This window comes from Lissotriton helveticus, chromosome 3_1 (assembly GCF_964261635.1).
Source record: "Lissotriton helveticus chromosome 3_1, aLisHel1.1, whole genome shotgun sequence".
NCBI classification, from domain to species: Eukaryota; Metazoa; Chordata; class Amphibia; order Caudata; family Salamandridae; genus Lissotriton; species Lissotriton helveticus.
Window position 1 is genome coordinate 2,114,533,534 of NC_136061.1, and position 15,257 is coordinate 2,114,548,790.

The 15,257-nt window shown below is 43.8% G+C and overlaps 1 protein-coding gene across 1 annotated transcript in view; it reads right to left on the minus strand.

The window, feature by feature from the left end:
• Positions 1-15,257, minus strand: part of TUBGCP4 (tubulin gamma complex component 4) — a 380,747-nt gene that overhangs the window by 310,883 nt on the left and 54,607 nt on the right. Inside the window, exon 5 of the mRNA XM_078683319.1 lies at positions 11,129-11,185. Within this exon, the coding sequence (XP_078539445.1) occupies positions 11,129-11,185 (57 nt within the window). The remainder of the gene's footprint in view (positions 1-11,128; positions 11,186-15,257) is intronic.

The window sequence follows — 15,257 nt, forward strand, 5'->3', positions numbered from 1 at the left end:
GGAATAAAACGACAGGGATAGAGATAGACCCTAGGAAGAACGTGTAGCCTGAGTATATGATACTGTAAAATTAACAACAAAAATGAGTGAGTAAAACACTCGTAGAGACGCTGTGGGAATAATAAATAATGGTGTTGCACCATATTTACATTTTGAAAGTGTTTTAATGTAGTTTCTGTCAAATCTGTCTCATGTTCAGATATCTAAGTTCACATTGACATATAAGAATGATATGCTCATGGACACATCAGGACAGTGAGATGGCAGAAGCAGGGCAGGGCAGAAAGAAGCGGTTGGCAAAGAAGAACATCATAAAATAAGTCATTCATGCAGCGGTGTTTATCATCTGCTTCTAATGAAAAACACGGTTTCAACAGGAGCAGAACAAAGGGAGGAGGCAGCCTAAGCCAAGAAAATGTCAATGTGCCCAATAAAACAGTCACATATGCAATGGTCTCTGGGGCGAATTGTCTTTGTTAATACGTGGGACCTGCAGGACGTTCCTGAAAAAAAAAATACGGTCTTCTAAACCATCTGCAAATTAAAACTCAGAAGGACAAGCAGGCAGATTGCAAGGGACCCGGCCACTCTTGGGTACAGAACACTGAGGGTGTCAACACATCCAACCAATAGCTTATTCACGAACAAAAGCAACGTAAGCAAACTGTGACACGGACAGACTACAAACACTGGGGGAAGTTGCATCCCAACACGCTGCCAGAGGTACGCACTTTGTAAAGCAGGGTAAACAGGCTAGCGATGGTCTTTAGACCCATAAAGACGTGAGCTTTTTATAAAACTATTGTTGGAATAGATGCTATAAATGTCCATGAGCCGCAGCCGGAGTGATAAGGGCCAGGCCGAAACGATGAAGTGCTTCATTAGAATAAAATGAAGGCCAATGACGCAAGCGCGCTACATGTGGGCGAGGTACAGCCAGGAAAGAGAGCTGTCATCAGCGGCTGCAGCACATCGGGTCAGTCATCACCGCCACCTCCATGGCTGACGCTGACTGGGAGAGGAGCCGGCAGAGAGGCAGGCTGACCTTTGCACCCAGGCTTTCATTCCCAGTCAAGCTGCCAGTGATAGCCAGAGATCAATACACGGATGCATTAAAACCGCCATCGTATGAAAAGACCTTAACGATGTATGAGCTGCAACATGCGAAGATGGGAGTGTGTCACTGAAAGGGAGCCCCCCCCCCCCCTTACCAAGACCCTCATTAGGAGCGGCCCAACTCAAGTGGGGTCATTAACAGGAGTGACTGGCCCCGGCGGTGACACAGCGGATCAGTGGTGTGAAAATAATGCCCCCAGTGTAGGTAAGGTGGGGGGTGAAGAGTTATGGAAACAACTCCGGTAATGACGACACCCCCCCTAATGATTGGTTGACAAATCAACCTATAAAGAGTCAAGATTTGTGCTGCTGCAGGGAAAGAGTGATAATGTAAATCGAAGCTTAATGATGAAGCTAAGCGTATGCTACATTAAAACGAGAGAGAGAAATATTTCACTTTCACATCCAATCATTATTTTAACTCGACTCGATGCGGTAAGCAGATGCCAGACTGCCCTGAAGTGCCACTTGTTTTACGCAAACAAACAAACCAAAAGAGAACAGGCAAATTAGTTGGCTGCTGCCCGCAGTTTCTTGATGCTATGCCTCCTCAGATTGTTAGTTTACCAAATGCTGCCGGAGTGGGGGGTGTAGGGGGGGAAGGGGGCACCTAGTAATATAGAGCAACAACAACACAATGTGCAACCTGTCTCAATTACTAGGTGGGGCAAAGGACAGGGAATGTAAAACCACAGGTGGAGACGATATGTGACTATGAAGGTATAGCCCCGAATCGGTTTTAAAGCAAGATAGTCGTCACTATATAATGTCTCCCAGTGTCTTCGCTGTATAAGGCCTGATGACCTCACTGGGAACATTCACCTCTTTTGCAAACATGTCTCGATTAAATGGCCTATCTAGAACTAGAGCTCGGCATAAACCTGAACACTGAACATTTTTACAAGGTTCTCCCTCGTATTCCTTGCATGATGCCATTATGGTGAAAATTGAAAACTCATAAATCCAATTATTTACTCACTGTATGTTTGGAGGTTAACCCACCCTTTCGCTTCATTAGATTCAATCTGATTGTATGTTGGAAAGAAAAAGACCACATACCCTCTGTATATAAGAACGTATTTGGACTATAGATATGTACCTACATAGGTGTATTGCTTTGTATAAACTAGTATAAAAGCTTTTTTTTAAAAATACAGATATACATTAGTTCTGCCAAAAAAAGTACAGAATACTTCTAGTTACGTTATTCTATGTTTTAACATGTATATAAGTGACTGCATAAATAAGTACATCTTTTATCATAAGTATCTACAATTGCTTTACTATTGATTTACAAAAAATAAAAACAAATGCATTAATTTATAGTGCAAGAACACTTGAAAGCCAGTTTATTAAATGCAACTTTAATCTACATATATTCTCACTTATGCACATATATATATATATATATATATATATATATATATACACACATATATATATACACACACATATACATATATATATATATATACATATATATATATATATATATATATATATATATATATATATATATATATATATGTATGAGCAAATGTCCCAAATAGGTTTTGTACCGTGACCAGGGACAGATTGTTGTCCGAAACGCGTAGGTGGGGATCCTACAGAAAATAAACTTAAGATTTGAACCTATGGAGTAGTGTGCGGCGTGTTTCTTGATTGAAACAATTTTTTGCTGAAAAATATATATATATATATATATATATATATATATATATTCTTGCATGCCATACTTCACGATCAAAGAAGGCGCTGACTCCGTGAATCTGAATCCAAACTTTTATTTCTTAGATCAGTTGCTGCTTAGACGCGTTTCGGCGTTACCGCCTTGTTCACTACATCTGCCATTGTGTTGAGAGCGTACATATATGCACAGAAACATGGGTGTGTCTCTTAATCAGTGTTACAGGTTTGAATCAGATGTTGCCATGGTTACAATGTGGCAGAACCTGTCTTAAATAGTCTTTTTACACTTTTTAGTACACATAAAGAGCATTCTTTTGGACACCTTTTATAAATGTTTATACATCACCAAATACATGTGTTCGTCTGTTCTTAACCTTCTCGACATTCAGCATGTTAAAATAGTGACAGCTGAATTAAGGTTATAGTAAAACCAAGAGAGATAACAATATTGAAAGTAAAAAAAGTGAGTGGCAAAAAATAAGGTTAACACAGTGTGCTACATAATTCGGATGGTCCCTGCCATGAAGGTTCCGATATATAGGTCCTACACAAGTAGCCCATCTGGTTTGCCTGTTTCTTGTTCCCTCTGCAGCGCCATGTGGACGCCCAGGACAAGCGCACGGAAATGTTCCCCTGGGCCGATTCCCGAGGAAGGCCCCCGGAGCCCACAGACACCCAACACCGCTCACCAAGTCCGAGGTGAGTGGCTAAAGAGTACAGCGTTATGTTGGCAATCATAGTGAGATCCGTAACTACAGTCTCTCATGTTTACCAAAACAGCCTGTCTGAGCCTGTGTTGGCCCTGCAAGTTTGCTCGCGGCCAGCAAGTAGCTCAGGCTCCCGAGTGAAATCGCATGGCTGTTAGTTACAAAAAGGCGTCATTTTGGAAACTAAGCCACATAAATGTGGTTAGATCGGCTCAATTCTATAGATTCGGGGTTACACAGTGGTCTCTGAATCTCGTGGCTAAGTGGGAAATATTTGCCGGAGGTAACCGGGAGGACCTATTAGGAACGTCGTACATGTCGTTTTAGTCTAAGTAGAGTACGTGGCTCAGGGGACAATACGTAGATATGTGTTACTGTGTTGATAAATGTGCTGAACTCAATTGCTGACATAGTGGTGTGTTCTACTGACATGGAACTGTCTGTAGTGTGCTCTTTGTGCCCATGTGAAATCCCGTGATTTGTGTAGTACGTGAACTGCAGATGTTATACGAATGGTATTCGGGGAAGGGAAACATGCAGACATTAATTTAGAGGTGGACACTTAAGGCTTCGTCCGCATTCAGGCCGAATGGGATCTTGGAATTCGAAAGTATGATGTACCTTGACTCCAAGCGGCGCAACGCCAGTGGGCGGTTGCCTCCTCTGGTGTTTTTCGGAATGCTGTCAATAACAAAATATTGGATGTTATTAGCATTACCTTTGTGCGCCTCGTGGATGTGTCTGGCTACCGGGTATGCCGGGTCATTGTTAGAAATGGCTCGCAAGTGCTGTAAAATCCGCATGTGCGCTGGATGGATTGTAGAACCTACATACCTCTTACCACATGAACATACCAATACATATACTGCAAAATCTGTTTTGCATGAGAACGAGTCCCTCAGCATGTACGGTTTGTTTCTGAACGGAACGTGAACTTTGGTGGTGTTCACGCCGTGTGTGCACGCCTTACACTTGCTGCATTTTTTTAAACCTTTTTGGGAATTGAGCCAATTTTTTGTCTTTTTGAGTATAGGTGCATTGCAGACGAGTTCATTCCTCATAGACTTAGCCTTTCTGAATGTGATCAAGGGATTTTTGCCCACTGTTTCACCTATGCTTGTGTCACCCCGGACTAACGGCCAGTGTCTTCTCAGGATTTTTCGGAGATTATTATGGTATCTGTTATACCCAGTTATTAATCTCGGGGGAGTTCTCTTATTGTGGTCCGTATCTTTCACCACAGTTTTGGGGAAAATTAGATCTTTCCTGTTTTTAACACTGCATTTGGCTTCTGCCCTCTGGCATGTGTTCTCTGTGTACCCCCTCTTCCTGAGTCTTTTGAATAAATCTTGCTTGGCACTAGTGAGTCCTTCAGAGGTACTGCAGTTGCGTGTCATTCTGAGGCACTCAGCATAGGGAATTGACTGTTTTAACGGTGTAGGGTAAAAACTGTGTGCATGAAGAAGGGCGTTCCCTGCAGTGGGTTTCCTGAATGTGCGTGTCTGTATCTTTTCATTCTGCACATATAATTCAAGATCAAGAAATTGGATATTTGCAGCGCTGGTGTTACATGTGAATTTCAAATTGAGCATGTTTTCATTCAAAGCTAGTGCAAAATATTCTGCATCTCTGTCATTGCCCTGCCATAGGATAAAAATGTCATCGATGTATCTTTTGTACATCACTACATTGTTTTGCATGGTCTCAGAGTGCTGGACTTTCAGTACCTGCTCCTCCCACCAGCCCATATGCAAATTTGTATAGCTGGGGGAGAAGCAGGTTCCCATGGCCGATCCCTGAAGCTGTTTATAATGCAATCTGTCAAAAATGAACGTATTGTTAGTCAGACACCACTCTGCCATTTCCAACAACATCTTAGTGTGGTTAAATAGTTCAATAGGTCTTTTTCCTAGATAGTGTTCCATGGCTTTCAGACCATCCCTGTGTCTGATGCTGGTATACAGAGATTGGACATCTAATGTCATGAAGAGGTAATTATCTTGCCATTCTATGTTGAAAATCTTTGACAGAAAATCCCCCGTATCTTTAATGTAGGCCGGGAGTTTTTTGACTTCAGGTTGTAGAAAAGAGTCAATGAAGATACTTGTTTTTTTCAAATAGGCTGCCAATCGCTGATATTATTGGCCTTCCGGGTGGGATTTCTTCATTTTTGTGCACCTTCGGTATAAGATATAGTTGAGGTGTTACTGGGTAGTCATTCTTTAGATAGTTGAATTCGTCTTTATTGATGAGGCCCATTCCTTTCCATCTGTACAACTCATTGTGATATTTTTCTTGAATGCCCACATTATGGGTTGGACTTATCCTCATGTAGCAGTCTTTGTCTTGGAGTTGAGTGCAGGCTTCTTTGTTGTACATATGTAGGGGCCACAGCACAACGTTGCCCCCCTTATCTGACCACCTTACCACGATGTCAGATCTTAATTTTATTCTTATCATTAGGTTGTTATATTTTCTTCTGTGGTCTTCATTTTCTTTCCAATACTCCTTTGTGCTTTGAAAAGACAGTTCTTTTAAGTCTTTGATGACATTGTCTGAGAATAAATCGAGATTGTCTTTGGGCATCACGGGCATGAACACTGATTTTGGTTTGAAGTTTGTTTTGACTGTTGCATAAATGTTCAATTCAGATGCGGTGGCTGCTCCACTTGGTGTTATCCCATCGCCTGCTATTTCTAGCTCCAAATCAATCATGTTTTGCAGAGCCTCCATGTTAGCCACTGACAGTTTCTGGCTGTTGTCTTCAATCTGCATAGTTGTTGTTGGGCGTTTATTCGTATTTATAAAATACTTTTGCAATTTTAGTTTTCGAATGTACTGAAACAAATCTATGCGGGTCTGGGCATAATCAAAGTTTGTATTTGTACAATATGTTAATCCAAGGGATAAAATTTCAAGTTCTTGTGTATTCAACTCCATGTCTGTTAGATTAATGACTGTGTTGTCTATTTCATTTTGTACTTCCATTATCGGCGTCTGTGGCGTCTGTTTTGTGATTTGTTCTGTTGTTGATTTTGGCCTCGTTTTTCTCCACCGTCTGTTTTTTCTCCTACGGCTTTTTGTTGCGGTTTTTGTTCTGGGTTTTGCCTCGGCCTGCCCCCCCATCTTGTTTCGAAGGGAAGCGAGGTCTCAATGTCCTGAGGCGTTGCATTCTTAAAAAAGCCAGTTCTTGTGCAGGAGTTGGTGGTGGGCCCAGTGCTGTGATTGCTTTCAGCATCGGTTTCTTATTCTGAGCTGATTTCGTTTTCACTTAGTTCCACTGTTGTGTTTCCCCCACTAGGTTGTGTGTTAGGGGTTTGCCTTCTTATTTGGTCGTACTTTTTTGCGAAGGTGTAAATTCTTCCGCTCATGTAGTTGTTGCGGTCCCGCTGAAATTTTATTGCCTTCCGTTCCTTGATTTCCGCTTCATGTTTGAGAACTCTTTCTTTTATTTCATTTAAGTTCTTAGTAATTTCGTCCTGATTTGATTTCAGTTCAAGTTGTTGCATTATTTCATTGATGCGAGATATCATTTTTTGTCTGTCGCTTATTGCAAATTCTATCAGAATTTTTAACATGTTTTCTGAGGATTTGGCGCTGTTCTCTGCCCACCTTTGTAACATTGCCGGGTCTGGGTCTTCATATGTGGGGGCCACTAAAATTCTGAGCCCTCTGGGAATTCTTTCCACTTCCAGGTACCTCGTGAGGGATTTCACTTCCCACCATTTTCCTGTCTCTTTTTTGCGAAGTTTTTCCAATTCATTTAGTAGTTTCTTTGTTTCATCCAGTACTGCGGGTTGTGCCTGGGCGCTTGGAGGGTTTGTGCCGCCTTTGCCTGTGTCAGTGTCCGTGAATACATCTAAAGCTGCTTCCTCTCTCTCCCTGTCCCATTCGGCAGTCATACTGATGATGCTTTGTTAATAATATCGGTTTGCATAGATTCACTGCCCATGTGTAGATATATAGGTTCCATGTACTTATGTATCTATATATTTAGTACTTTGCTACTAATTCAGGATATCCAATGCACTAACCTATTTCTCACCCTATACCTCTATCAATATATTCTCTATCTCCACTCTCTCATTCATCCCAAACCCCAAACCCCCTCCTACTGCTATGGATTCCACCACAAATAAAAATAAAGAAAACATTCTAGACCCCTCCTTCTTCTATCCCTCCACTATTCCTTTTCAATCCAAATAATAGGCTAACATGGCCACTGCTCAAATTAATTTCATATTTCACTATACTAATTCACCACTAATCCTTTAAGGGGTCCGGAGTAGCATGCTACTCATCGAAAAAGCACTTCAACACCTCATCATGGAGAACAAGCACTATATAAATGCAAACCTTTTGCCTCCACTATCCTTTTCAATCCAAATGACAAACTAACATATACACCGCTCAAATTACTTTCATTCTTCACTATACTGATTCACCACCAATCTTTTATGTTTTCCGGAATAGCGTGCTACTCGTCGAAAAAGTGCTTCAACGCCTCGTCAGGGATAGTAAGCGCTATATAAATGCAATTACAATACAATACAAATGTTTTGCCATTACCCAGTAATGTCTGGTCATCAAAAGTGCAGAATCAGGTCCACTGATGATCTGAGAGGGGATGTATGATGGAACCACGCACGCTATTACCACACATGCATTTACATCGCATATGCCTTTACCCCCCCGCTTCGAAGTCATCAGTATAGAATCTTGGGGTACGCATCAATCAGAGCCTAAATATGAAGGAGCAGGTGTCCCAAATGGTTAGCTCATGCTTTCATGTATTAGGCCTTCTGAGGCGTGTGTTTCCATTTCTTCCTGACCACACTCGGAAGACCCTTATCCAGCCTCTTGTTATAAGTCGACTGGACTATGGTAATTCATTACTGATCTCAGCCAATGAAGCTGCACTGGATCGTTTGCAAGTAGTGCAGAATACAGCAGCGCGTCTGGTATTGAACGTCCCCTATAGATCTCAGTAAAATCTGCTGCTGCAGAAATTGCACTGGCTTCCGGTAGGCAAGCAAAAAATATTTAAGATCTGCTGCATTACCCATAAGGCAGTATATGGCAACGGGCCAACATACTTGACGGAGAAGCTAATTCACTACACCCCCCTTAGAGACCTGTGATCCAGCACCAAATCACTTCTTAAAGTCCAGCGCATTTACAAAGCTAGGACAGCTTTCCCCTCGGAATTGGAATTTGCTCCCGTTGGCACTTAGGCAGTGCACGGATTACCTTCGCTTTAGAAGGTCCTTGAAAATATTTTTATTCTAGAGGTCTCCCTCAGCATCCGCATCTTCCCCCTACTTGCCCGCAAGCTTAGAGATACCCCTTTGGGGGTGATTCAGGCGCTATATAAGCTAATAAATAAATAAATAAATAAACTGGCTGGACATATATCAGAGAAGTAAAGGCAGCACACAAACACTTTAATTGAAAAGAAATGCGCATTTTTCGTTATACTGCAGTATCACATCAAATCTTCCTCCCATGTCTTATGTTCCAAACGTATGTCTTAGATCCATTTGATTGCATGCACGTTTGCATGCTGGGGTGACTCCTCCGCTAAAGCGGAGGAACGTTGCCCCACTACTCTCCGAGCAGTGGAAAAAGGAAAAAATATTTTTCGTAGCTACAGGGCTAGGTTAGGGTGGGGCTGGTTTCACAGGGGAGGAGTGGTTTGTGCACAATAAGTGCACATGACTGTTTGGAAGGCCATCGTGGGCCAGCCAAGCAGTCATGCACACATAGCATGTTCTCCACTGGGCTGTATTGTACACTCTGGGTGGAGAACATGCAAAGGCTCCCAGTCCCTATCTGAGCACCAAATCACGGCGCTTAGACCAATCATAATGCTGCTGTCATGTTGGTGACAGCAGTGCCTTGGTTGCTTAGGGGAGCCTGTGTGCTTTCTGCTTCCAAGACAGGGAGAGAAGCGGAGTAGGGATGACGGAGGACAGTCTGCGGCCGAGAAGAGGTGTTTTTGAAAAGAAAGTAATTTTAACCCTCACTCCCCCTTGCCTGCCAAACCCATTCCCTACCAGCCGCCACTGTGCAGTGGCGGCTCCTCCACTAGTGAGGAGGAGTGTTCCCCACTGCTCTCAGAGCTGTGGGAAAGGGAAAATTAAAATGATAACTTTATTACCCTTTTATTTTTCATAGCTACGGTGTTAGGGCGGGGGTGGTGTCACATGGAGACGGAGTTGTCTGTGCACAATAAGTGCGTATAACGGTTTGGCCGGCAGTCTTGTGCCGGCCAAACAGTCACGCACACTTAGCATGTTTTCCACCGGGCTGTATTGTACAGCCTGGGTGGAGAACAGGCCAGGCTCCCAGTACCTGTCTGAGCGCCGAACCATGTCGCTCAGACCAATCATGACACTGCGGTCATACTGGAGACAGCAGCAATGTGATTGGCTTAGGGGAGCCTGTGTGCTTTCTGCTTCAGGGACGCGGAGTCAGGAAGAGAAGCAGAGGAGAGACGAGAGACAGCGGCCGTGACAGCAAGTAATTTTTTAAAAAATATTTGTTTATTTTCATGGCAGACAGAATGCTAAAGTGCACAACAGTAAGGATAACAATGACTCCTTCCAAATTCTGTCTGCAAGTGCAAAAAATTTAGATTGGGTGCAATTAGATGGAGCCCAATCAAGTTTGGGTGTTGGCGAGGCTCTATTGGGCATAGGCAATGGAAATCAGTGAACCAAAGGAGGAAGGGGGAAGGACAAAGCTAAGGGGGGGGGGTGGGGGGGGTTGAGGGGCACGCCATGAGGAGGACAGCCACTATGAAAAGACAGAATGTGCCAGCCTTTGATCGAAGTTAGTGTTCTTTAAAGAGATGTTAAACAAATGTTTCTTGAGCTACTGTTTCAGAAGCACTGCTTTCCAAGATAGTGTCTCTGATGCACTGTGTTGCAAGGATTCGTTTGCAAACAAGAGTCTTGGTTGCACTGTTGCTTCTCTAACGTGCTTTGTGCTGGCAGGGAGTGCCTCAGTCCGATGCCAGGAAATGGAGATGCACGGGTTTGGAATGTTTCTCTTGGATTCATCAGTTTACCAGAACGTTTCTGAGAAGTAAGCAACCAGGAATCAATTTCAAACGCTCTTAAATTCAGTGGGTGTACTGTACGCCGGCCCATGTTTGTTTGAAGATCATGGGCTTTAAAGCAAGGCAGTTTCACACAAAATGGGCTCTACGACGCCATCTTGCATGGGCTGCCTTCCGTATTGACATACATTGGGTTACAAGTAGGGCTGTGTGGTAGAGGAATTGTGATACATCTGAATGAGGGTCTGTTAACTGGGTGCAGTGCGGTACTGGAATTCTCAGGCTTTAATGCGTGTTGAGGTGCGCTAGGTTGCGACTGAATCTTAGAAATGCAACAACTGTTAGACGACATTCCACGTGCACTAACTTGTTAGCCTGTATCTCCAATGCGCGGGATGGAACTACATGACCCTGATGCACTCAACTGTGATTCATAAGCAATGACTTAACAAAGTTATGTTATTGACAACGTGTAGCCCGGGTGGCTCAGAACGAGGATTTTCAAGTGGAAACAACTGTGTTGCAAATAGGAGCACTTATGTTTAAAACTTACCTTTTGACTTTTGATCTGTTCCACAACAACCATCACAGAGGGGAAGAGCAGATGGAACTAAAATATAGCAATACAAAATATGTATATACAATAATTAGTAAGCAAATCAAATCATCTATAGAGTCTACAACTTGTCATATCATTTAGTGGTTTGCATCTCATAAAATAAGTAACTATAGCGGTAAAAATGCTGCTGAGTGGCATTTCACCAGGAGATTGCACCAGCCACTAGCAGGACACATCTCCGGGTAGAATACTGGGGAAAAACATGTGGGAATTTGCATGGTAAATCAGATTATCGCATCTTATTTCCCAAAAAATAGTATAACCTATAAAATGACCAAGCCTCAGATAAAGGTAAATTCCAGGGAAGAAATTACAGGGATTATAACGAGCCACTTGTAATGAGGATCTAGGTACGCAATACATGACAGGCTACTTTATCGTTGCAATATCTGTTAACAGCATACTCATCACGTGGATTTTTTTGAATGACTTTAAATAAAGAACACAACACAGTGCATAGAAAATAATTCTTTCAATGTAACCACACTTCCTGGCACTGCCAGAAGAAGCGATCATGATGCTAGCCAGGAGAGTCAAAGCCCACTATGAGTGTGTGGGGGGGCCATAGGAGCAGCGGGGCAAGTAAGAGGAGGGTTGTTGTAGGGGAGTGGAGAAAGATGATAAGATTAAAGTCTCTAGGAGACCAGGAGATGCAGTCCAACACGTGAGAAGAAACAGTAGGAAGAACGTGCCGTTGGATAGTGTTGCAAACTGGAACTCTGGGATTGTACTGCATCATTAGACAAATTACCACAAAGTATTTGATTCATGATGAAAAGTACAGTATGACAACATACAGATACAGTACGTTTGTGTTTTTATTCTTAAACCCTCGCCATTCTAAACAGATTAACACAAAACTGTGACAAAGCTATACTTTATCCATAGGAGTCTTTCAACTTTCTATTACAAGAAGAAAAGGAGGTATCTTAACCGATTCTGAGCCATGGGCATGGAAGAGTTATCATTTAAGCTTACCATAAATTTGACTGTGTCTTGCACTGCAAACGAGGGGGCTAGAGTGCACAATTCACGAAGCTGCATGAGTAATTTGCTTTTACTACTACAACCAACCTCCAAAGAAGAAGCGCAAGTTACTTACCTTCGGTAATGCTTTTTCTGGTGGATACAGTATCTGTCTGTGGATTCCTCACCTTATGAATATCCCCTGCACCAGCATTCTGCAGAATTTTTTCCCAGCTCTCCACGCCGAAGAGGACGTCGGTTCCGCTCGCAACCCCGCATGATGTCACCGAAGCCATAAGAGAGCCTCGTCGGCGTGATGATGTCAGTTCCACCCATTTTTTCCGAGGCGAACAGGTGTACTGACAAACGAGTCAAAGTATACACAGTACACAACATTTGAACCAATATACACAGTACAAAATCAAAAAGGGAAGCTAAAGAATATCAGCATTTCCTATAAACGTACTAGATAGAAAGAAGATACAATGTAAAACAACAAGCCATATAAGGCATCGTTAGGGTATACAAAGGTGGACAACGTGGAGGCGGGTGGGTCAGTGAGGAATCCACAGGCACATATTGTATCCACCAGAAAAAGCGTTACCGAAGGTAAGTAACTTGTTCTTCTGATGGATACATCTGCGTGTGGATTCCTTACCTTATGAATAGATTTCCCACACCAGTCCCACTCCCGGAAGGAGGGTGTCCACCTTTCTTATACCAAAAAGTCCTGCAAGACAGAACGCGCAAAATGACCCTCCCTCCTCACTTCGGAATCCACGCAATAATGCTTTGTGAAGGTGTGGAGGGAGGCCCAGGTCGCTGCCATACAAATGTCCAACACAGGAACACCTCTGGCTAAAGCTGAGGTGGAAGACTTAGCCCCAATAAATTGAGCTCTAATAACCTCAGGTGGTTCCTTACCAGCAAGGGCATAGCAGATCTTGATGCACAAGATGATCCACCTGGATAGAGTGCGCTTGTGCACAGCTTTGCCTTTTAAGCGTCAAACGTAGTCTTACCGACACAGCTCCGGATGGAGCCATCGGAAACTAGGTTCAGAGCCAAACTCAAAACGCATCTATTTCCCACAGCTTAGCTCCTCTATCTGTTCTCTGGACTCTGGATGGGTTGAACTTGCAGTCAGCGCGGGGACACACAGTTTTGTGCAGCCAGGCGCTCAATAAATGATTATTATTACAAAGCACTGATCGTCCAAACGCAAGTCCTTTGTCCTGTCCAAATAAAAGCTCACCGCTCTTTTAGGGTCCAGGCGATGAATTCTCTCCTCCTCCTTGGAAGGGTGAGGGGGAAGTTAAAACACAGGGAGAGTTATGGATTGCCCCTAATGAAAGGGAGTAACTACCTTAGGCAGAAAAGCAGCCCTGGTCCTGAGAACCATCCTTTCAGTATATATGGTCAAAAACTGAGGTTTTGAACTAAGAGCTTGAAGCTCACTCACCCTCCTTGCCGAGGTAATGGCTACCAGAAAGACCGTTTTAAAAGACAAAAGCCTCAATGGACAGCTATGAAAGAGTTCAAATGGGGAACCCATCCAAAAAGTCAAAACAAGATTAAGATCCCATTGGGGCATAACAAAGGGAGTAGGCGGAAACCTATTGGTAAGGCCTTTGATAAATCTCAAAACAATAGGAGACTTAAATTAAGATGGCTGATCAGTTAGACATAGAAAAGCCGATAAGGCCGACAAATAGCCCTTAACCGTGGCCACAGCACAACCCTGCTGAGCCAAGGAAATAGCAAACTGAAGAACACTCAACTAGTGGGCCTTTAAAGGGTCAATAGATCTCTCTCCACACCATTTAACAAATCTTGACCATCTGTAGGAGTAAATGAACTTGGTGGTGTGTCGCCTGGCCGATTAAATAACATCCACCACGACAGGAGGGAGAGAGAAGGAACTCAGGTTGTCCCGTTCCATCTCCAGGCATGAAGGTGCAGGCTCTGGAGGTGGGGGTGTAGAACCTGTCCCTGCGAGGGAGACAGGAGCGGAGGGTGCGATGAGAGGTGAAGAAGATCTGTGTACCACACCTTTCTTGGCAATCCGGGGCGATCAAAATGACTTGGCCTGGTCTTGGCGAATCTTCCTCAGAACCCGAGGAATCAAGGGTATGAGAGGAAACGCATAAAGGAGTTATGAGCTCCAACTCAACTGATACGCATCCCCCAATGCCCCCTGCATCAGAAACTGGGGACTGCAGAATAACGGGCAAATCGCATTCTCAAAAGTGGCAAACAGGTCCACCCGAGGAGTCCTCGCATCTGGAAGACGTGACGAACTACCTCCGGATGAAGCCTCCACTCGTGGTCGGCAGAGAACTGCCGACTGAGACTGTCCGCACGTACGTTCAACACCCCGGCCAAATGATTCACTATCAAGCAAATCCGATGGTCCTCTGCAGAGACGGTACGACCCTACTCCTCCCTGCTTATTGACATATGGTAGTGTTGTCCGTTAGGACTTAAACCACCGACCGTGAAAGGAAGGGAGAAAGGCCTTGAGCGCCAAAAATATTGCCCGCAATTCCAGAAGGTTGATGTGAAGCAACCTTTCCTCTGGAGACCAAAGACCCTTGATCTCCAGATTCCCCAGATGAGCACCCCCACTCTAGGGTAGAGGCCTCCGTTATCACTGTGGCCACCGCTGGAGGAAGATGAAAAGGCTTTCCTTGAGACAGATTTCCCTCCATGCTCCACCAAGACAGATACGCTGCAGCTTCTCTGGCGATCCTGACTGACTCCCCGAGATCTCCGTTGGGCTGATACCACTGCCTGCGAAGACACCACTGGAGCGCCCTCATGTGCCAGTGTGCATGGATGACCAACAGAATGCAGGAAGCGAACAGAGCGAGCAGGCAAAGGACCTTCAGAACTGGAACAACCGCTCCATTGAGGAATAAAGGGATCATCTCCTGAATGTCGAGAATTCTTTGTGGAGGAGGAAATGCTCGACACACAGTAGTGTCCGGTACCGCCCCTATGAACAGGTTGCGCTGAGAGGGCACCAGGTGAGATTTGGGGACATTGATTGAAAAACACAAGTCGAACAACAGTTGAAATGTTACCTGCAGTTGAT